The sequence below is a fragment of the Miscanthus floridulus genome, chromosome 16, assembly GCF_019320115.1.
Source record: "Miscanthus floridulus cultivar M001 chromosome 16, ASM1932011v1, whole genome shotgun sequence".
NCBI lineage: Eukaryota > Viridiplantae > Streptophyta > Magnoliopsida > Poales > Poaceae > Miscanthus > Miscanthus floridulus.
Genome location: NC_089595.1, coordinates 19489496 through 19512777, shown reverse-complemented (window position 1 = coordinate 19512777; position 23282 = coordinate 19489496). Strand labels below are relative to the sequence as shown.

Genomic DNA, 23282 nt, shown 5'->3' with positions numbered 1-23282 from the left:
TTTTTGTTTTTCTCTTTTTTCTTTTCCAAGCCGAGCACTTGATCACCATGGCCTCACCATCATCATGATCTTCATCATTGCTCCACTACTTGAAATAGTGCTACCTATCGTATGATCACTTTAATAAATTAGGTTAGTACTTAGGATTTTATCAATTCATCAAAACAGCTTTTAACCTCTTGGGCCCAAACTGGTCACACGGAACCCGCCCTGGAAGTGTCAGGCCGGCTTCGTCCAACTCCTGGGCCGTATCCATCCGCAACGCTTCGTGCTTCCCTTTTGGGCCTCCCTCGCTTGGGTCCCAGGCACTCAGCCCAACAAGAAGAAAACTTGTCGGCCCTGTTGTCACGACATGCATGATTGCCCGATCATCAATCTCAATCCCCCTCTGCTCCCCCCCCCCCCCCCCCCCCAAAAAAATCTCAATCCCCCAGCCAGCCAGCCAGGCCACGGAAGAGGAAAGGAAAGCGGCATGGGCAGCACGGTGATGTGTGCCATTTTTTTTTGGTTGTCATACATGTACATCCACTTAATACACACGCTACTCACACTACTCGTGTATAAATAAACCTATAACTACACTTAAAACTAGAAGATCGCGTCCTAGTCAAGATCACCGAAATCCACTAATTATTTAGAGACGTACCCGGTGAGACACGGGACTTGCGATCCCAGGGATCGAACTATGGCGGGCAGCTCTCACAGCGGAGAAGCTAGCCACTGAGCCACGCGCTCGTTCTCAATGATGTGTGCCTTTTGTGTGAACACAAGTAGCGAAAAGCGAGCTGTACTCTCCATCCTACTCTGGAATTTGGAACGGGTTCCGTTACAACTTTTCTTCCGTGGAAGAGTTGGTGCGTATAGCTCCTCCTATAAGCTCTGTGTTAAGGGCTTTGCTTAGCGTAGCCGTAACTTTTGGCTCTAGTGTAGTGAGCGATAAAGTTTTAGAGGTGAAGCTCTCATAATACGTTAAAAGTGGTTAGCTAAACGACCTTATTGCGGTGTCGGTTTGAGCCACTTTATAAGATTGTATCTTATCTTTAATATTATATATTGTATCTCGTGGCACTGATTTAGTGATACTATTTTTTTTGTAAATATTAATCGAAATTAAAATAGTTAGATTCAGGATATTTTAAAAAAATTGAGACGGACAAAGTATTGTCTGTTTGCTAAGTTTGGATGAAGGGCTTAACCACGCTTAACGCGCGGTTATTGTCGTGTGTTGTTGGAGGGTACAAAACACTGTAGCGATCATTTAGGTGTAGAGGAGAGAAACGGTTTCGTGCTTTCGGCTCGTGTCAAAACAAACTGTGGAACGGAACACGGAAGAGCAGGAGCTGTAGTTTTTTTTTAATGCCTCAGCTCTTGAAGTACAGGCCCTAGTATCTGAATTTACACATTAATTCACACCACCACATGTACATAAACTCACACACATATCTTAATACGCAAGCTAGATCTACACCTAACGAAGAGGCTTGCACGTGGCTGAGAGGTATCCGGAGTCTTTGAGACTTCGCATATGACGGGCATGTCATCCTGACCATTGTGACACGTTCACGTGCGAGGCAACGGAATTTACATAGAAGCTCTGTTTTTATTGGAAAAATCACGCGCTCGATCAGGCTCTAACCGTGGCCTCCACTCCCGGAGAGCGCACCAACCGAGCCACGGCTCGGTCCCCGCAGGAGCTGGCTCGGACCGGGCGATGTCACCGTGCACTGCAAAGTAGGGAGAGGCGTGTGGATAGGCAAGCCAATCAAAAGAGGAAAAAATAAAATAAAACACGGAGGAGTTGGTGCCGTGGCGTGGCGATCCGTCTCATCCGAGTCACCTCATCATCCTCTGCTCTGACCTCTTCACTCTGTCACTCATCCTGCGGATAACAGCAACACAGGTGGATGCTATCCCATCCCTCATCGTGAATTCGTGATCCCAATCGGATCTGATTCCGATGCGATCAGGCAGGCTCCCGTGTCCCGTGCTCCGGATGGGATCGTAGATGGACACATATTACTGATATTATATTTGTTTTTATATTTCTGTTTGAATTTGGATTCGAATACGGATAATGTCAACTATGTCGAATAGGATACGATTGGATATCGACATCATAAATATGCGATTTGAGTATTCGGATACGAATATGGTATCGGATGTTGGATATCCGGACTCGGATACGGACAGATCTCAACCCCTCTAAACGGATTCGGTTTCGAATCCAGTCGGAAAATATCCGTACCGTTTTCATCCCTGCTCCCACCCAACCTACCCGATCCCGAACCCATCACTGCTCCGCCGCCTCCCAGCTCCGACGAGACTGAGGGCCTGTTTGTAGACTAAACTAAAATGTGGATTAAAATACTTACTTTTAGTTTCTAAAATGTCAAATACATGGACTAAAATTTGAACTAAAGGATTTAGTCCTCTGGTCCATAAGAGGTGACTAAATTGGACTAAAGTGTTCTGGAGACAATTCTACCCCTCGTTACTCCCTATCTCACCCGTGGCCAGCAGCTGTAATATCTTCATCTCAACAGGAATAATATTATCTTTATACAACTACATTAATGAACTTTAATACCTAGAACCAAACAGGATCCGGACTAAACTTTAGTCCAGAAACTAAATTTTAGTCCGCGGACTAAACAAAACCAAACCGGCCTGAACTTTAGTCCGCGGACTAAACAAAACCGAACCGGCCTGACTGACGCTACAGCTACAGGTTTTTAGCCACCATTTATTTACACGACACTATCCCCCTCCCCCCGCATGCTAAAAGTGGAGTAGTACAGTAGCATTGACAACCCAGCCGGTGGTTTGCTTTGCTTTGGTTACGTGTGCCGCGCTCCGGTCCGCACCGCTCCTACCGACGATGCAGCGGTGGCTCCCGGCGCTCCTCCGCCGCGCGGCGCCCGCGGTCTCCGGCGGCGGCGGGGCGGCGCGGCTCTTCGCCTCGTCCTCCCTCCTCTTCGACGACACGCAGGTGCAGGTGCGTCATGCGCTCCCTCCCTCCCTCCCTCGCTCTCTTCATTTCACTTCCCACTCGCCCGGCGGGCCCGCCGCCATTGCCCCTTCCCCCTTGCCCGTTGTCTGATCGACCCAATTCCTCTTCCGCCCGCCCGCTGGCAGTTCAAGGAGAGCGTGCGCAAGTTCGCGCAGGAGGCCATCGCGCCGCACGCGGCGGCGATCGACGCGTCCAACCACTTCCCGCGGGAGGTGGACCTGTGGAGGCTCATGGGCGACTTCAACCTCCACGGCCTCACGGCCCCCGAGGAGTACGGCGGGATGGGTCTCGGCTACATGTACCACTGCATCGCCATGGAGGAGATCACCAGGGCCTCCGGCGCCGTCGGCCTCTCCTACAGCGCCCACTCCAACCTCTGCATCAACCAGCTCGTGAGTCGTCGCTGCCCCTGCTGCCGCCCACTCTGGTTATGGATTTTGCCGTGACACGCGCACACGCGCACACACACACACACTGCGTTGACCAAATCGGTTTCGTTGGTTACTTACTACTCATGCGTAATGCTACTTGTGTGTTCTCCGTGTGCAGGTCCGCTACGGCAACCCGGAGCAGAAGCTCAAGTATCTGCCCAAGGTGCTGTGCTTTCCCAGATTTGCTCACACTATCATGCTCACTGTTACTATTTCGTCAATCATGATGGATTATATTCGTTCGTTTTTGCCTTCTCTCTGAAGCTGATCAGTGGGGAGCATATCGGGGCACTGGCGATGAGTGAACCCAACTGTCAGTACCATTCCATTCCCGTTGCCGTTCTGTTCTTCTCCAGCAGTACTATAAGGTTCCTTCTGACGCGTTGCTGAAATGTAATTTCAGCTGGCTCTGATGTCGTCAGTATGAAGTGCAAAGCTGAGAAAGTGGACGGTGGCTATGTCCTTAATGGGAATAAGATGTGGTGCACCAATGGGCCGTCTGCTCAGACACTGGTATTTTCCTCTTACATTCATTCCCCTGTGCTTTCTGCACTCTTGTCTGTTTCGTATGGATCATTGTTGCTTCGCTGCAATTCCTTTATTCAGCATTGGTTTCTCCACTCCATGATCACATTTTCTTTGTTGGAACAGGAACTACGTATCTTGTTTCTCTTTGCAGCCAAAAACACCTTGCTAATTCATCCATGTTGGGATTTTACAGGTTGTTTATGCAAAAACAGATCTAGCTGCAGGATCAAAAGGAATAACTGCATTCATAATCGAGAAAGGGATGCCCGGGTATAGAATCACTCCGTTATCTTCATTGGACATGATTGAACATGACCGCATATATTTCTACAGCTTTCTGGTCATGTTACTGATGGTCCTTGTTTATGACTACAGGTTTAGTACTGCTCAGAAGTTGGACAAACTTGGCATGAGAGGAAGCGACACGTATGATGTTTCTACTTGCTCAGGATAATTATAAAAATGGTGAACTCGGGCCCAATTTAACAGCATCTAATCTGCAGATGTGAGCTTGTTTTTGAGAACTGCTTTGTGCCATGCGAAAATGTCCTCGGTGAAGAAGGCAAAGGTATTATCTCCTGACTGTTTTGAAGCTCATTCCTGTGTGTGTCAGATATTATTTGCTCTGTTGTTCATAGTTAGTTGCCTGTGCGGTATATGGCGTAGAGATTGGAACTATAGCATCTAAATCTGACGGCAAAGATATTCTGCACATGGGAAACTGCAATAATTCTATCTTATTATCATCCAGAAGTAGTTTCTAAACTCCCTGTGGAACTAGGACTAGTTCTTTAACTAGGTGCCCACCTTTAATCTCCATACCTTCTCTTTCGCTGGTGTTTATTTTTATGATTTTCTAAACCTCATATAAAACTAGAAAGAGTTCTTCAACTAGATGCTCACCTTCGATCTCTATGCCTTTTCTTGTGGCAGGTGTTTATGTCATGATGTCAGGGCTTGATCTGGAAAGGCTTGTATTAGCTGGGGGTCCTATTGGGCTTATGCAGGCATGCCTTGATGTTGTACTTCCATATGTTCGCCAGAGGGAGCAATTTGGCCGTCCAATTGGTGAATTTCAGTTCATACAGGTAAATCCTTGTAGCTGTCATGTGTTCTGTTTTCTCGTGCTTCATGGTGCAATAATTTATTAGTGCAGACATGGCACTAACGATAAAGGGTATGCTTGTAATGCAGGGGAAAATGGCTGATATGTACACCTCATTGCAGTCGTCAAGGTAGGATCTTGCTCAATATTTTTCCTTACAAGTTTAAACATCTTATCACTACAATTTCAATTTTCCATCAGATCATTTGTATACTCGGTTGCTAGGGACTGCGATAATGGCAAAGTTGACCGCAAGGTACCCTTATAAGTATATTAGATATCATTGATGTTCCTCTGGAGTTCTGTTTTCGCATTATCTGCATGTAGCTCTGCTGTTAAAGGCAAATAAACGACTAGTTAGATGTATATTATGGTAAACTCTCTCCATCTTCATCTCATATATATCTTTTTAATCAGGATTGTGCAGGAGTAATTCTCTTTGCTGCTGAAAATGCAACCCAAGTTGCACTTCAGGTAAAACCCTTCTCTTCGGTTTATTGTAAATTGTGTTAACCCATATTGCTGTGTTGTTTTCTCATGAATTCCCAAGGATGCAACTAAACAGCAGGCACCCATTCTGTTTGCTCCCCTGGGAAAATAATAGTTGACCTAGGAATTTTGCATTCGTGTTACAGTTATCATAAAGCTCTATTTGTCCTTGTCTGATAAATGCTTATTACAGAATCAATCTCTTCCAATAAAAAACATATCATAAACCATAACATGTTTTTTTTTTACTTTGAACTAATAATTTGTAGTCTGCACCATTTTTATATGTTCCCCTAACTCTTCGTAACTCTTTCACTATGGCAGGCAATCCAGTGTCTTGGTGGAAATGGGTACATAAATGAGTACCCAACTGGTCGTCTCCTGAGAGATGCAAAATTGTTTGAGATTGGTGCTGGTACTAGTGAGGTAAGAAGAATGATAATTGGCCGTGAGCTCTTCAAAGAGGACTGAAATTTCTATTTTGCAAGCCAGATACCAGTGCATATTGTTAACTGGAGGAGGTGAGCGAGATTTAGATACTTAGCAAATCACCCCTGTGGTTCAATAGTTCATTCCGTGCTATGCTAGCACTCTCATGCTTTTGTATAACTGCAAACACACATCAAATAAAGTTCACTTCCTTGTACTTGCTGCTTGCAGTGGTTCTATTTTTCAATCAATAAAGTTTTTTTACATGACTCTGTGACTTATGCAATGTTGGTCAGTTGCATTTTATCATATTAGTATAGACGAGAAAGTAATATAAATGTTTCAAGAAGTGCAGAATAGAGGCATTGCTTTTATAAGGAATCTTTACATCAAGAATATTTTAGTAGCTTCTCCATTTTGATGAATAATAACATCGGCACAAATTAGTTGAGGTGGTGAATTTGAATATTTGATATTCAGGACTTTATCCCATAACTGGTTTTAAAATTAAGTTTACATTGATAGCCACGATAATATATGATACACTGCTCTCCAGCGCGTTCGTGAAAAATAGTCGCAATAGTATGAATCTCTTTTGGTGGAGGAAACATGACAATAAAAAAAATAGAATACAGCTACTGACCAGAATATTCTGATAACACAATCAAGAATTGCACACCGCTTTAAAGACATGAAATCTGAGTAGCTTAAGTTTTTCAGTGATGTATCATTATGTGAAGCTACAAGAGACTCTTTCTAAACATTGATGCTGCATAGTAAATAATTGATCACTCTCTCAGGCTTTAGGGTTCTATTGACTCAAGTACCTCGGTGGACTTCACCAAAGTGTTAATACTGATGCTGCAGGTCAAGGCCTGCTTGGATTGAGGGGTTTAGGATAAAAAATCCTGGATCAATGCTCCCTTCCCGAACAGGCTCCAAGTCTTTTGAAAAAATCTAGCTGGTAGTAAAAGAGATTCGAAGAGACACTGTCACTTGCCCACTTGAGTTTTTTCTAATGCTTTGAACCATTGTAGCTAGAGAGTATTAGCGTAACAGTATAACCTCATTGTGCTCCTCTTTCCTTTTCCTCTACAGATGTTAGATAGAAGGGCAAGGCTAATCAGTATTATCATAGACCCAAAATTGGTCTAAATCTATACAAGATGGAATAAGAATTCCTTCCTGATCCAACACATACATGTTAACAGCAAATACTATAGGTCCCTTACGTCTTTATGAGAGAAAAACTTCATTTACAAACTCTAAGCTATGTGGGACAATTTGGCCGCAAGGCTTGCACAAAATTTGAGGGTTACAAGTCAGTGGGTAGCCTAATGCACAACAGAGATGTTTTTACAATCTGCTGGCTTCTGGAGGGGATGTTGCACCTTGACTTTGAGCTTTCTTTTCTGGACTTTGAGCCTTCTGTTTCTGTCTCAGTGAGCCCCACTCAATGGCCTCAGCTACAGCCTTTTGACGATTGTATGCATCCTTATCTTGCTTAGCGCTACCACTATTAGTTAGTGAGGGATCTCCAACTTGTTTCATTTGGAGTATAGGGCCAGATTTGTGTTTATAGCCAGCAGGCATTTCTGCGAGGAATCCTAGTGCCACAACAGCATCACTCATGTAAGGCCGGACTGAGGCTTCCTCTTGTAGGCACATTGCTGCCACACCCACAGCTTGGCTCAAGTCTTTTTCTGGGTACTCACCTCTAAGATTAGGGTCTACTAGCTCATTGTACCTCTTCCTGTCTCTCAGCAATGGCTTGACCTGTTGATCATAGATGAATTTGTCAGAAAACCTTGTGCCAGGAATCTTCTTTGGGTAATTCCTAACTGAGGCTTTAGTATTTATTTCCATGTGTTCCATTGCAGTTGTCAGCTACATTATATAACTGACCACTGCAATGAACACAATGGGCAAGCAAGTTGTGAGTGTATATGTGGAGTAATAAAATAGAAGTGCGTACCCAGTTAACCAGGATTTGTTCATTTGCTGGCCTGGAGGTATCCACCGCTCTTCTTCCTGTGATCAACTCCAGTAGGAAAACTCCAAAACTGTACACGTCAGTCTTGACAGTTAGCTGGCCTGTTCTTATGTATTCCGGAGCACAGTACCCATATGTTCCCATCACCCGAGTGGAGATGTGTGTCTTTCCCCCGACTGGACCAAGCTTTGCGAGCCCAAAATCTGAGAGCTTAGGGTTGTACTTCTCATCAAGAAGGATGTTGGGGGACTTGAGATCCCGGTAAATGACAGGTGGGTTCGCCTTCTCATGGAGGTATTCAAGCCCTTTAGCAGTTCCATGAGCTATCTTCATCCTGAGATACCAACTCAGTGGCACTTGATCAGGAGTGCTATCTGCAATGGTAATTCAAATTTGAACATTTAAGTATCTTGTTCACCATATTATAAAATTATGTAGCACTGATATAGTGATATCTGAATGTGTAGTGAAGACAAAAGACTACCACTTACCAAGCAGGTGATCTGCAAGTGAACCAAGTGCCATGTACTCATACACCAGAAGCCTTTGATCTCCATCTGCGCAATAGCCAACCAAATTGACTAGGTTTGGATGGTGCAATAGACTGAGCATCAGGACCTCAACTAGGAACTCTCTGTTGCCTTGATACCCATTCAGGTCTAGTTGCTTGACAGCAACAAGCTGTTCATGCAAACCGAAAACAAGTCAGCCACTGGTTAATGTAGATGAATTAGCAAGTGTGTGTACGTAGGATGTTTGAATGTTTTTCTGTGTGGTGTGTACCTGTCCATTTTCAAGCTTGCCCTTGTATACCCTGCCAAAGCCCCCTTCTCCAAGGAGGCAGTCGTAACGGAAGTTCTTTGTAGCCGTGGCTAGTTGACGGAATGTGAATGCTTTTGCGGTTTTGGAAACAGAACAACTTCCTTTAGGAGGTTCAATGCTTGTTGCTGTTTCAGATGATGGCTTGTGCTTGTGCTTGTGCTTTGAAGTGACTGGTGATGGCCTGACGGACCCTGCAAAGGTGAGTGGTAACCTGCATTAGACATAAATTTCTATTGTCTGCTCATTTAGTTGTTCAGATTCTTCTTGTCATTTGCTGAACAAATTTGAAGAGCATGTATATGAATATGTTATATCACTGAAAGCCAATTTCATCCATAACAGTTAAGAACTAGACATGAATTACAGTGGGCAGAGCCTGCCATTATTTTCAAAAAAAAAAAAATTAGACATGAATTGCAGTAGTATGTATAACACCAAAATACATGTGACACTGACAGGGAAACAGACAGTGCACAATATAATTGCTACATAGATTCGGTTCAGAGGAATATATACATAATCCAGAGTGAACACAGTGGCACAGGGGTGTTGTTTCGTCCTTAAACAAAGATATACACTGAATGGTCGGTATTTTCAGGTCTAAAAGCATCTGCACAGGAAACCACTGACCCTGCTAACAGTATATATAGATTGTTTAACCACAGGTTCCAGCTATAAAATTGATGTGCAGAAGAACAGGACGTATTGGGGGATTGCAGATTTTGGATCTTTATACTGCTGCATTGTATTTAATTTGTTGCTTAATTGTTTGATCTGTTTGCCGACATGGCTCCTAATAATTGTATTTTATGCTATCAGTTTGAACAGTACAAAACATGCTAATTCCTTATTTCTCTTTGCAATCAGTGGCAGGAGCATCTTATGATCCTTACCAGATTCCCTGGGAGGCGCTTCATTCTGGCTCGGGGCCTTCTTCACAACCGTGACCTCCCTGGATTCCAGCCTCCGGGGAGGCATCTTCTTCTTAGGCTTGAAACACCCAAAGCAGCTCATCTTCTCCCAACTGTATGTATCAAACCTTGGATCCCTATTCCTCTCCGCTCTTGCAGTTGGTAAACCTCTTCCCTCTCTCTAGAACGCACAGACCAATCTGCAGACCTCGTTGTGTGGACATTGGGAGCACGGGTGGGAGTTTTTATGCCGCATCCTCCTCCTCCCTCCTTGTGCTAAAGATCTCGCATACAGGCTATCGATCCGTGCTGGTGCTTTGTGCGCGGTAAATGTGTTCTCTGTGGGGAAATGTGGTCAGATGGGATGAGCATTGGCTTCATGCCTTTGCGCGGAGGAGGATTTGCTGAGCCAAGAATAGGCTCTGGGGGGTGCTAAACTTAGAAGCGCTTTGCGTCTTCCAGGATCTGTGTCCCAGGTAACGCGCTGGATGTGATGTCTTCCCTTGGAAAGTCCCAACTCCATCTAGGAAGAAAACACCGCTGGATTGTTTCTTTTTGATAGAAATGTCAATTATATTGGAACACGTTGGGTTTTTACTCGGTGATAAACTAGCTGCCAGTTGAGTTGAGCTTGATAAGCTCGGAGCCTCATCAGACGTTGTTGTTCCAATTTTGGTCGGTGTCGGTTTTATGTGGATACCTACCTGGTTTTACAGACAGAGATAGTAGCCAGCCGCTGCACATAGGTTATCGTTCAGCTCCCTTGTCTGTACTCGATCTGTCTACTTGCAGTTGCAGGCGCCCGCTGCTGCTGTGGTTGTGTGGTGGCAAAACAACTGGGCTCTTTTTAGGTTTTGATTTGAATCATGGTAAAAGAAACAGAAATTTAACTGATTTCAACAGGCTCAAGGGACATGGATTGTCTATTGTCTGGTAGGACTGTAGGAGTAGTACATTATTATGGTTGCACGACCTGATAGTCCTTTCTGAATCTCTGATCCAGGCCTGCAGGACACGTGAGAGGCTGTACAGTGGGCACTGCTGCCCTTTTTCAGGCTGTGATGCAGCAGGAATACTGGCTGGCCATTGGCCATGCGTACAGTCCCCATGCACAAGTGTGAGATCTGTTGCTTGATAATTGATATAGATCTGGAAAAAGGTAAAAATGCACGGACGGTCCTTAATTAGTCTGTTGAGAGGTGTCATCTGGTCCTGAGGTATCGTCCAGGCTCCTAGTATGGTCCTCAAATTTGTCATGGACGTTATCTAGATCCTAAACTTTCCAAATGTAATTTCCGAGTCCTCATTCCTCAAAGTTATAGGGCGCTCTCAAGTGGCCTCTACCTGAGACTCAATAAGGATACCTTTTTTCTTTTTGGTCCCGGTGACCTCCCGTTGCTCCTGCTCCTGTGGGCTGTGGCTTGCTTGCCAACCTTACCTGCCATGCCATGCCATGTTGCTGCCATTGGCGCGTAGGCGTAGTAGATACTACGTACGTACATGCAGGCAGGAGCAGGACCGGCGGCCCCGTTGCAGTACCAGCAGGCAGCAGCAGTACGCGGGGTGTACATGCGTCCGGCGTCCGGGAGGGACTTCGGACTGGTCCTGCTGCAACCGCAACACTGTACGACGGCCCGTTCAAGTGAAGAAGAGAGCTGTGGGGGGTACAGGGTACTGGCGTACTGCTAGCTTTACGGGCGCAGCCCACAGAGAGAGGCTGCCATGTGTCAGATTCATTTGTTTTTCGTGGTAAAACTTTTGCCCTGCACTTTTAATCTTGTTTTAGCAAAATGGATCCAAACAGTAGGCTAAAAATGAGTAAAAGAGGAGGCTAAAGTTTAGTCCATAACTGAGCTAAAAGCATTGTGGTGTGAAGGAAACCTCATTTTACACTTTTAGCCCATGTTTTTACCATAGATTCAAACATCCCAGCAAAAACTAAAGTTTAGCGGCAAAAGTTTAGGGGGGGAAGGATTGCACTCCCAAGATGCAATGCAACGATTATTCACATCACAGGTAAACCATAGCTAAATAAGGCCAAGTAGAGAAGGGGAGAACGAGAGAGATTACAACGTTTGAAGTCCGTCCCCCATCGACTACGTGTCGTGCATCTGAGCCGCCAGATCACATCTTGGGCGCGCGTCTCCACCGTCCTTTACTCGCTCGCTTGACTTGAGATCCTGACACCATGGCCCCTTCCCCTTTCTTCTCTTTCTGCAACTACTATTCCTCATTCGCCGAGAAATTGAGCACGACGGATTCGGGAAAAGAAACGGAAAAGGGGGTGAAATGAATGACCTAATGAACACCTTTCCCTGCAGGTCGCTGTAGCGTAGACTAGACTCGCAATCCCTGCAGCCAATGTCCGTTGCCCACTAGAGATAGGGCCATAAAAATCCTTTGTGCCTTTTGCTGGAAAAGGATGGCTCCTCTAGGAGCAGGAGTAGGAGTAGCAGTAGTAAAAAGGCAGGTGCGCATGAAAATGAAATCCTTTTCAACCCCACGAAGGCACCAATTCGATCCCAAGCCTGAGAGCGACGCTACACCAACAGCTCCCTCGCAGATTCTCACGCCCCGGCCGGTTCCCTTTTCTGCCGCTTCAGCAGCGCACACACTTTGATTCTAGATATTGCTATGTAGAGAGGAGGCCGGATGCAGAGGGAACGAGCCGAGCGTCCGGTGTTTATCGGTGAGACGTGCGTGCGACGACTCGTCGCGCTCTCGCCAGCGGCGACAGTGTTCCTACCGTTTCCAGCAGCTTGTTGTCGAGTATATATGGTCCATGGATGATGCATGCATTGATGCATATAAGCATGGACCGACAGAAGAAGCGTACGTCCACACGCGAGAGAGATATATGGAAAGGGATTGCCGATCGAGTCGCCAATAATCTTCTTCATCATTATCAGCATGTTCGTTTGGTCGTAAACGATCATGAATTATAAGTCAGAATAGTATTTTTTTTCACACCGAACCAGCCAGTAGTAATAATTCATGATCGTTTCAGCCGAAACGAACCGGCTGTATATTTCTCTTATGTGGGACGAAATGAAACCGCACTGTTGAGGATTGCATGGCATATTATAATAACGCATATCAGACCATGCATTTCTTTGTTTGCTTCCCTACATGCTACAGTATATCCAATCAATTATATCACATCTAATAATAGACCAATAATAACGCACTTGTGGCGTAGTGCACAGCTACATTATTGTATTCCCTCTGTTCTAAAAAGTTTTTGAGTTTGATCAAATCCATTAAAAAACAAGTTAGTAATATATGTGATAATTTGATTACTTATGAAATATATTTTCGTGGTGAACTTATTTGGCGACATAAATATATTGATACTATTTTTTTGTAAACGTGGTTAACGTAACAGAGTTTGACTTGTTTTAATTCTATCTAGAATTGCTTCCTTTTTATTAGGATATAAATAACACTACATCCGTTCCAAATTACAAGTCATTCCAACTTTTTTCCAGAGTCAGAGCATCTCGAGTTTGGCCAAAGTTTGTAGAAAGAATTAAAAGATTTATGACATGAAATATGCATACTATGAAAATATATTTAATGGAGAATCTAATGATAATTATTTGGTATCATAAATGTTATTATTTTATTGTATAAATTTAGTCAAACTTTAGATGGTTTCACCCTCTAAGAAAGTTAAAATGACTTATAATTTGAGATGTAGAGACCAGTGAGACGAACTAGCACGGGAGACGGCACCGGTATACCATTCTTTTCATTTATCTATTGGGTGCATTGTCCATTTGCCTTTGGCGAGAGCGAGAGCAAGAGCGAGAGCGAGAGCGAGAGAATACCTCTTCCCACACCCATCCACTCTAGTCTCCACCCAAGGACAAGGAAGTGTGCCGTAGGGTCAGCGGCGGATCCAAAGGGGGGGTTGGGGGGCTCCAGCCCCCCCTAATTTTTTGATTTCAAGCTTAATTACTATAGCAAAAGCTTGATTTCACCATTAAGGTCCCGTTCGGCTTACCCCATATTCGGTTTGTTCGGCTTGTTTTTTCAGCCGGAACAGTATTTTTGTCTCACAACAATTCAGCCAGAACAGTGTTTTTCAGCCAGTTTCAGCCAAGATTCAGACCAGCGAACGGGGCCTAAATCTTCGTGCAAATCAACATCTCCATTGTTTTAGCCCCCCCTTATCCCGCATCGTGCATCCGCCACTGCGTAGGGTGACACTTTCTTTTCCCTGTATATACAGCATTGCATTCGGCACATTTGTCTCTTGTCACCATTTCTTATGAAAAAAAAATCTCCCCTTGATCTTTGATGTAGCAGTTGCATGCACATATTCCTTGTGAAAAATGGAACCTAGTACGAAACACGAATATATATATATATATATATATATATATATATATATATATATATATATATATATATATAATTCCCAGGTGGGCCCCACGATCCCTTTCCAACAATCAAATTACGTGCGTTAATTCCAGCATGACAAGGACTTTTCACCGCCCACCTGCCTCCAACATGGCACTGCTACCACCTGGCCCACTACGAGGAAACCTGCAATCTTTTTTCCTCCTTTTTTTTTTACTTATAATATATATACAGGTCACGAGTCCCCTTCCGTTTTCATCGAGAGCATTAACATTTTCACGGGAACGGGAAGCGGCACAACTTCGCCGAGTCCGTTCATTTAACAACATAATACACTAAGGTCATGTTTGATGCTATAATAGCTAGTTAATAGTTCAAGCTAATATTAACAAGTTAACTATTAGCTGCCTATATATTAGCTAATTGTCGTTTGAGCTCACTAGCTACTAAAAAGCGGCTGCATTCATGTTTTTGTCTATAATAAGTCTATTTTTTTCTATTCTTTGTTTGTTATTGGTACAACATGCAGATATAGCGAGGCAGGAGGGCGAAACTGCATCATTTATGGGTGGAGATATATCTCTAGCGAGGTACTCGTTAGCTAGGTAACCAGCTAATAACTAGCTGATTTGTTAGCCATGTCTGTTTGTTAGCGAGGTAACTGTTGGTTCGGTCGTGTTCTTTGCTTGTATATGCGCGTGGCGCATACACCTGGAGATGAGGACGACGGAACAACGTACTTCTCAGTGATGATGAGAGCGACGCTAGCGACACGACTCCTACTCCTACCGTTTTGCAGCAGCTAGCTACCGTGTTTGATAATTAAGTACACAAGAACCATGGCCGGAAACATCCAAAACGTACGGGACATTGATTTCCAAAACAACAACAAAAAAGGGGAGCACTCATCCCGCCTGTTCGGTTGGCTGATTCGTATCGTTGTTGATTCGTGAAGAAGTACTGCTGGCTGGTTTGTGTGAGAGAAAAATATTGTTCCGGCTGGAAATTTACGATCGTTTACGATAAGCCACAGCCAAACGAATAGGCTGATCATTGGTAAACGTAGGTGGTTACCACATCAATTGCTCTTGCATGCTCCGTGCGATGCATTACGCGTCCCATATACTACCTCTATAGCATGCGTGTTAGTAAAAGTGCTTCACGTTTAATCAAATTTTCAGTAAATAGTATTCACATTTATGACTCCAAATCAATTTATTATGAAAATACATTTCATAATTAATCTAATGATATTTATTTAATATTATAAATATTTATACTTTTTATCTATAATTAGTCACACTTGATATACTAAAATATTATATTGTTTTAAAATTGTATTCTTTTGGGAACGGAAGGAATAGCTTCTTCACATGAGTGCCCGTGCATTCATCTGTTCTCCATGCCAGGGGGAAAAAAGAAGAAGAAGAAGAAATACGTAGAAACACATAGCCGTGCATACGTACTGTTGTGTCACGATGGTGGTAGTAACAGCGAGTCCCAATCGCATGGCCATCGTACGCAACGCAACCCGTGATGGCCGAGCCGATCGGACGGACGGCTTGCAGGGCTACACGTACGCCGGCCACCGGCCAGCGTGCTTGTTTGCTCGTCATCATATAGAAAGCGCCGGCCGGCACACGGCTGATATATATGATCCAGCCGCCATCGGGCCCGCGGGACAGCGACCAGCAGGATCGACGAGACGAGATACCCTTATGATTTGTGCCTTTGGATGTCGACAACTTGCATGCCAATGCCGTACTGCTATGCGTGCTCGATCACAGTGGCATCAGTTGGTGCGACACTGCGACGTGCGACCAAGCGTCACTACCAACTAGTGGCGGCCACCTTTTCTTCTTCTTCTTCTTCTACTACTATTCTACTAGTACTAGCACAGTGTTAGGATTAGTGCTCCTCGCGGACGTGTACTAGTAATGCCGGCGCCGGACTTCCGGTTGGTGGCCACGCAATCTCTGGTTATCAAAGCAGGGAGGTTTGGCTGCTCCTCGGGCCGTCCACGTCACTCGAAATACTTCATCCGTTGGATTCTTCGATGGAAGGTCCTGCCTGCTCCCACCGGCGTGTACGGTTCCCACCTTGGAATATCTCGAAGCCTCCCGTCGTACCGTCAGAAGAAAGAGAACGAAACCCGTCTCCGTTCACCTCTCCGCGACGCTCGCCGCTCCCCACGCGTGACCCGGCTCAGGCGACGGCGCGGGACGACCTCGGCGGTAGCCGGCCCTCCGCGCCGCGGCGGCCTCCCTCCTCCTCCTCCTCCTCCTCCTCCTCCTCCACCACCACCACCACCACCGCCGCCACGCCACTTCCTCGTCGCGACCCAAGCCAGCGGGTCGCGCGGCCTAGGGTTTCGCCCCTCCGTCGCCGGTCGTCCCCACGGCCGCGCGGCCAGCCAGCGGAGGCCCTGACGCGTCGGAGGGCTCTGGCAGCAGACGAACCTCCGTGCTGGCCGTGGATGACGACGGGGAGGTCACATCGGCAACCTCGGCGGTGGATCTGGAGCGGCCGCCCGCGGGGCCCATCCCAGCGGCGGATCTGAGGCTGGACCACGGCCTAGAGCTCGCGCAGGCAACGGAGGCAGTGGATCTGCGCCCAGCAGGCGGATCCAGCGCGAGCCCTCCCCGTCTCCACTAAATCCGCTGCATGGCCTCCACCGATGGCCGGCAAGGTAGGAAAGGAGATTTTTTGCTCAGCCCCCTTCCCGCGCTGCCTGAATTTGCTCAAACCTAAAATAGAACCTTGTCCTATTTACATGGATAATGATCTCTGTTAGTTTCACATGTCTAGATTCAATCCTAGACTGATCCTATTGTGTGTGTCAGGGAGTTTGTGGACGAGGCAGCTAACGCGTCAATGAGGATTTATGAGCATCATCAGGTGAGCTTGGCATCGAACATTGCTTGATATGGACTTGGACTGTTATCTGTAATAATGGCTTAAACAATCAACATGTCTGCATAGTATAGTGATCGTAAAGTATTATGATAGGTTGTCTAACACTTTTGTGAAACCTTGCCATCCTTTAGCTAATTGCAAAATATGTGAAATCAGATCACTTGATCAATTTATAGTAACATCTTGATTTCTGTAACGCGCTGCAGTACCTGAATACAAACACTACTTTGTACAATGCTATACTGAAAGCTGAGGGTGAAAGTCTCCTGCTCACAGAGGAAGCTCGAAGAGCAGCAACTACCTTGCGCATTTACTTTGAAAAAGGAGGGATACATCTTCCTAAAGGTTGCACAACTGAACTTTATATTTCTTTTTCTTTACTAATGACATTTGACTGTTAAAGTAAATCATAGTTCTCCTTTTTGGCAGATAAACTTGAGAATGCTAATCAGCTGAACCTTGAGATTGCCTAGCTGGGTACAAAGTAGGTACATTAGTTGGACACTTTCCTTCTGCTTTCTATAAAAGTTGGCTATTACCTCTGTCAAAAAAAAATATTAATTGGACTATTTCTGTATATAGTCGTTGCCATCTTTGCTACTGAACTGCGTTGTAATCTGTATTTTTAGTTGCATGTTTTTAAGCTATCTATTGCCAAGTAATTTCATCGCTTAACGACATGGCTTTTTGGTAAACTATATATGTTCCATTCTTGATGTTTGCACAAGCCCTAGAGTCTCTTCTGTCTTGAAGAATATATTTCTGCTTGCTTGTTTGCCAGTTCTGCTTGCTTGTAGTGGCTCTTGTGTTCAATGTATTTTAGCTTGGAGTGTTGCTTGTGCTGCACTATTTTGCAGTATGATGAAGCCTGGATGGCACCACATGGCAAGCGTGGCTTCATTTCCTTTTCTTATATAATATAGAATGGTTCCCTTTTACTGTAGTGTCTTGGTGATCATGGTGAAATCATTCTGCATTATGTAGGTTTATTACTGTGAGAACTGTTTTCTTGTTCCGTTGCATAGTTTCGTTTGTAGCTACCAATTTGTTGCTTGCTGCATTTCCTGGTAGCAATGTTTTGGTTCTCGATGTGAATCAGCTGGTCATTTTTGCATACTCCATAAAATGTAGTCCACCTGTTTAACCTTGAGTGACGATAAATGTTGACAGGTTTTCCCAGGATGCAGCTCCTTCGACCTCGCCTCGCAACCGGACCTCAGGCTCGCCCACCGCGTCGTGAGCGACCCGCCCAGGCCCGCCAGCCAGGAGGTGTGGGCCGGCACACTGTCTCGTGGTGGTGGCAACGGCGCGGCCAAGCGGTGCAAGCACCGGGTGGCAGTGAAGAGGGTGCCCCTGCCCGCAGGGGATGGGCTCTAGGTTGTTCAGGAGGAGGTGAAGTGGCTGAGGCGCGCCTCCACATGGTGTCGGAACGTGTGCACATTCCATGGTCCTGTCAGGGTCGGCGGCCACGTCTGTTTCGTCATGGATCGCCATGTCGGGTCTGTGCAGCCCGAGATGCAGCAGAATGGTGGATGCCTCACGCTGGAGCAAATTCTCAGGTCTGGCATTGCATCTAAACGTCAGTACTTAGTAATATTGACTAGCTATTCTTTCTGCTTTTGTTGTGCCAATTATCACTGGAAGCATATCATGTTGCAACATAGCGCTCGCTTTTATTGTTAATCGGTAATCAGTAAGACCTAAGAAGCATGCCTACCTAGAACCTTCACTAAAGGTGGCAAACTGTGTAGTATGACAGCTTGCTTTGAGAGGTGTGAAGTGATTGCCTTGTTAATGGCGTTATGCGTTTTGATTTTGTTGGTGCTGGTAGCTGCTTTGTTTGCTTAGCTTCTATTGTTATAAGGAAGGTAAAATTGGTCACAGTTAATGCTCATCATGTCACTTGCTATTTCGGCGCAATGCCGTGATATATTTTGTGAATATCATAACTTTGGCTTCCAATTTCCTCGCTGAGTCAATTACCATCAGGTTATCAAGCTGTGGAGCTTCATTTTTTTAATCTATTATCGGCTCACAGTGTGGCTAACACTAACATATCCTATGACATGCATATGTGTGAGTAAAATTTCTACGAGAATTAATATCGCTGCAGGAAATTTATGAAGTGCTGTGGTTTTTCCGCCAATATTAGGCACTGGCACATTTAACATTTCTCTGCAAGACCCATGTGATCTTTAGAGTATATGTATCTCCTTTCCTACCTCGTCGGCGCGCGATGGCGCGCGTGATGAACTAGTGGATGTCAAAGCAAGGTGCAGCCGTGGAGCACTAGCGCACTAGCAGAGCCGAGAAGGAGAAGAAGATGCTTTCCTTTGCCTTGCGATCGTCTTTGTTGCCCAGTGCAAGCACAGGATCGCACACCAGCGCAAGTTATCCTTTCCTTTGTGACGTCACAAGGATGGACACATAGATACAGATATACAAAAAGGTTGATCCTTGTGACGTCATCACAGGAAGAACGCAACAGAGAGAAAGACATCCTTTTTGCTCTCTCGGAGTCAGAGAGAATAATCTTCTGGTCCGTGATCTGAGACCGTGGCCTGGAATTATTTTCATGCTCGGCAAAAAGGTCTATCTATCTATCAACAAAAAGGTGGATGGGGGAGGGGAAAGCTGGCGTTTTGATCCAGCTGCAGTTCAGTTCGAGGAGGACGACAATGGCTGAGCTGAGCTGAACGAACGAACGAATCATGTGATTTCTGAATTATTATCGACAGAAAATGTATGTAATGTAACAAATGGAGGCTGCCTTTGATGATGATCTGGACTCTGCAGTCCATTGCTGCTACTAAAATTCTATGTACCCATCAATACATACATATGGTGTTTCTTCTTTTCGCGTTCGAGATCGGCAAGGATTCAGAAGACAAACTCTAGCTACCTACCGCCGGCAACCGGTCACCTGGCGTCGCCGGCGGTGCAGCTGAACCCGATGTCATGGCCGCCCCTGCGCAGCGTGCTGGTGAGCGAGGACGAGCTGAGCGAGTCGGCGGACGACGAGTCGTCCGACAGGCCGGCGAGCCCCAGCAGCAAGGCGTTGTAGTCCGACACGCTGTCCTGCAGGCTGAGCAGCAGCTGCTGGTTGTTGGCGCTGCCGCCGAGGCTCATGGACGGCCTGGCCGCGGGGACGAACGGCGGGTCCGCCTCGCCGCCCAGCACCTGCACCACGCCGCGCATCCCGGGCCGCAGCGCGGGTTCCGGGCTGGAGCACGCCAGCCCCACCAGCAGCGCGCGCCGCGCCTCGTCCTCGTCGAACTCCCCGCCCAGCCGCGGGTCCATGGCCTCCAGCAGCCGCGCCTCCCCGTGCAGGCTCCACACCCACTCCACCAGGTTGTTGCAGCACCTGCCGGCATCATTTGTCGCGCCGATCGGCCGTCGCCCGCACGCCACCTCCAGCGCGAGCGCGCCGAAGCTGAACACGTCGGTGCACTCGGTGGCGCGACCCGTCAGGAGGTACTCGGGCGCCAGGTACCCCATCGTGCCGGCCGCCGCCGTCGCGTCGGGGGACTCGCCGTGATCCGCCTGCCGCGCCAGCCCGAAGTCGCCCAGCCGGGCCCGGTAGGCTTCGTCCAGCATCACGTTGCTGGACTTGACGTCGCGGTGGATCACGCGCCGCTCGCACTCGTGGTGGAGGTACGCCAGCGCCGACGCTACGCCGATCAGGATCTCGCGCCGGTGGTGCCACGGCAGCACCGGGGAGGAGGCGTCGAACAGCGCCTTGTCCAGGCTGCCGTTGCGCATGTAGTCGTAGACCAGCAGGATCTCCCCTTTCTCGTAGCACCACCCCTGCAGGCGGAGCAGGTTCCGGTGGCGGAGCCCCGCGATGATGGACAGCTCCGACAGGAACTCCGACCGCGCCTGCTGCTCGCCGCTCGCGTTGCCGCCGCCGCGCGCGTTCGTGCACCGCTTCACGGCGACCATGCCGCCCGTGTCGGGGACGATGCCCTTGTACACGGTCCCGAACGCTCCGTTGCCGATGACGCGGGACGCGGCGAAGCCCCGCGTGGCGGCGCTCAGCTCCTTGTAGCTGAACTCCCGCGGGGACCGCGCCAGCGCCGCCGCCGACGCCACGCTGCTGTCGCGCTTGGTGGCCACCGCCACAGCGGTCTGGCCGCGCTTCCTGGCCCTGGCGCGGCGCGCCAGCGCCCAGAGCGCGATGCCCGCGAACGACGCGGCCACGAAGGCGCCCGCCGTGGCGGCGCCGGCCACGGCCGCGTGCGCGGGCGGTCGCGGCGTCCCCGAGCCGACGGCATTCCTCCCCGCCGCGGCGGAGCCCGATGGGGCGATCGACCCGGCCGGCGCGGCGGCACCCGTCGTGGCAGCTGGCTGCGTCGGGGTCGTCACTCCCGGAAGCAGCGGCGACGGGAGCACCGGGTTGGCGACGGGAGGCGGGAGCACCGGGGTGGACTCCGGCGGGGGCGCGGCGGAACGCGGGGACGGTGCCGGCGACGCGGTGGAGAAGCTCCACCACTCGATGGCGTGCGCCTCCGTGCTCCCCTGCGTGGAGGCGGAGAATCCGACGAACGCGGCGTCCTTGACGCGCTCCCCGAGGTCGAGCGGCGCCGACAGCACGGGCCTGGGCGGGCGCTTGGGCGCGTAGGACACGAAGACCTCCAAGATGCCGCCGCCTTTCCCGTCGCCGGGCCGGTAGTCGATCCAGGCGTTGACGGTCCTCCCGCTGGCGAGGTCGACGCTGCCGCCGGCGGCGTCGTCGGCCCCGAGGTCGGCTGCGGCTGCCGAGACCATGGAGCCGAGATCCAGGCCGACGTGGTTCCCGTTGGGGTCGCCGAACTGGACGTCCATGAGCGTGTCGAACTCGATGGCCGCGGCGTCGGTAGCGACGGACACGCCGATGTAGGCGCCCGCGTCGCCCAGCGAGGCCCCGTCGGTGGCCAGCACGAACGCCAGCCCGCCGCCGACCGAGGACGGATTGAGCGTGGCCACCGTGAAGGCGAACTGCGTCGAGAACCCGCCCCGGAGCGGCACCGCGGTCGCGTAGAGCGCCCGCCCGGCGCCCGAGGTCGGGACGGGCAGGTCACGGGAGAGGCGGATCGTGCCGTTCTTGAGGTGCGCGTCGCCCAGCAGCCTCAGGCTGCCCAGGGTCAGCGAGGCGTAGTCGAAGCGCACCGCGGCGGCGGGCGCGGGGCCGTGGTCAACGAGGAGGAGGATGAGGAGGAGGAGGTGGGGGAGGAGGGGCGCGGCGGCGGCGGCTCGGGCCATGGCGGCGGACGCGAGCGCCGGCATTGGCTGCGCGCATCAGGCGCGGAGCACGGGTGCTGCTTCCCGGCCCGTGAAGCGATCCGTCGCTGGGACTGGGATGGCAGGGAGGAGCTGGCGCTGGCAGGCGAGGGGAGATTGGGTCATTGGGGAGTGTGCGCGAGATCGGTGAGGTGGGGGACTGGGCAGACCCTACACACTCACACAGCAGAGAGAGAGAACCAGCGGCAGCGGCCGGCTTCTTTTTCTAGAGAGGGAGAGAGAGGGTGAGGTGTGTGAGGGACGTACGCCCGGGGTGGCAACGGTAGAGGGGTCAGGCCGTCAGGGAGAAAGAAGCAAGGGAGGAAGAAGAGTGTGGATGGACGGACACGGACTAGTGAGCGTGGCAGCTGTGTGAGGGAGTGGGTGGGCGAGGTGCTGCGGCCCTCCTCGGTTTGGACGGACGCGGACGCCCGACCAAGGCCTCTCTGCCTGCGGGAGTGCGGGTCATGCATGCTCTCCAACGTCTACGTGGAGGAGCCGCGAGCGTGGCATGGCACTATGGCAGCGCGGACAGGCAGGCCAGCTAGTGCGGCGCCGACTGCCGTGTCGTTCTGCGGCGGTGCCCATCCCAGCCGCCGACCTGCCCACTCATCAAACGGTAAAAGCAAGACGCCGATGCTTCCGTTGCCACGTCACGCCGATGCGGTGGCGTCAGATCGACGGCCGGGGTTGGGAATGAGATATGATAGAATAATACTAGTAAAAAAATATAATAATGTAGCTGCCCCTTGATCCCCTGGCTCTGAATCCCAAACGCACTCTACTAGAGTTCGCTCATCTCAATACGTCGTCTCTTCTCTCTGGGTCGATTGCAGCTTGCTACTGGTCCCTGAATCCTGAGCTACTGAATTCGGAGGCGTTCGGCTGGTAGCCTTTTGGCTGATTTTGGATGGTTTTGGATGACTGAATAGTATTCTGTGAGAGAAAATAAGCTGAAATAAGCTGAAACAAATGGGAACAAGTCGGGACATGACCAGCCGAACGCCCTGTTCATTTCTAGAGA

General features: G+C 48.7%; 3 protein-coding genes and 1 long non-coding RNA gene across 4 annotated transcripts; 2 read left to right on the top strand and 2 right to left on the bottom strand.

The window, feature by feature from the left end:
* The first annotated feature begins 2785 nt into the window (after positions 1 to 2785).
* LOC136511430 (isovaleryl-CoA dehydrogenase, mitochondrial-like) lies at positions 2786 to 6209 on the top strand. The gene is made up of 13 exons (XM_066505492.1): positions 2786 to 2995; positions 3136 to 3402; positions 3560 to 3604; positions 3706 to 3754; positions 3845 to 3954; positions 4163 to 4239; positions 4345 to 4395; positions 4473 to 4537; positions 4903 to 5057; positions 5164 to 5204; positions 5276 to 5330; positions 5492 to 5548; positions 5888 to 6209. Exons 1-13 carry the CDS (start codon positions 2879 to 2881, stop codon positions 6032 to 6034), a joined length of 1236 nt encoding a protein of 411 aa, XP_066361589.1. The 5' UTR covers positions 2786 to 2878; the 3' UTR covers positions 6035 to 6209.
* A 154-nt stretch (positions 6210 to 6363) lies between these two features.
* On the bottom strand, positions 6364 to 10728 carry LOC136511429 (probable serine/threonine-protein kinase PBL25). The gene is made up of 5 exons (XM_066505491.1): positions 9701 to 10728; positions 8769 to 8998; positions 8477 to 8666; positions 7968 to 8359; positions 6364 to 7768 (listed from the first exon to the last, which is right to left on the bottom strand). Exons 1-5 carry the CDS (start codon positions 9819 to 9821, stop codon positions 7349 to 7351), a joined length of 1353 nt encoding a protein of 450 aa, XP_066361588.1. The 5' UTR covers positions 9822 to 10728; the 3' UTR covers positions 6364 to 7348.
* Positions 8871 to 10860, top strand: LOC136511431 (uncharacterized). The gene is made up of 3 exons (XR_010772700.1): positions 8871 to 9006; positions 9675 to 9833; positions 10722 to 10860. It is a non-coding gene; the product is annotated as an uncharacterized lncRNA (long non-coding RNA).
* Positions 10861 to 19711: 8851 nt separating this feature from the next.
* On the bottom strand, positions 19712 to 22400 carry LOC136511793 (L-type lectin-domain containing receptor kinase VIII.2-like). Its single transcript, XM_066505815.1, has one exon. It carries the CDS (start codon positions 22262 to 22264, stop codon positions 19919 to 19921), a length of 2346 nt encoding a protein of 781 aa, XP_066361912.1. The 5' UTR covers positions 22265 to 22400; the 3' UTR covers positions 19712 to 19918.
* Positions 22401 to 23282: the final 882 nt, after the last annotated feature.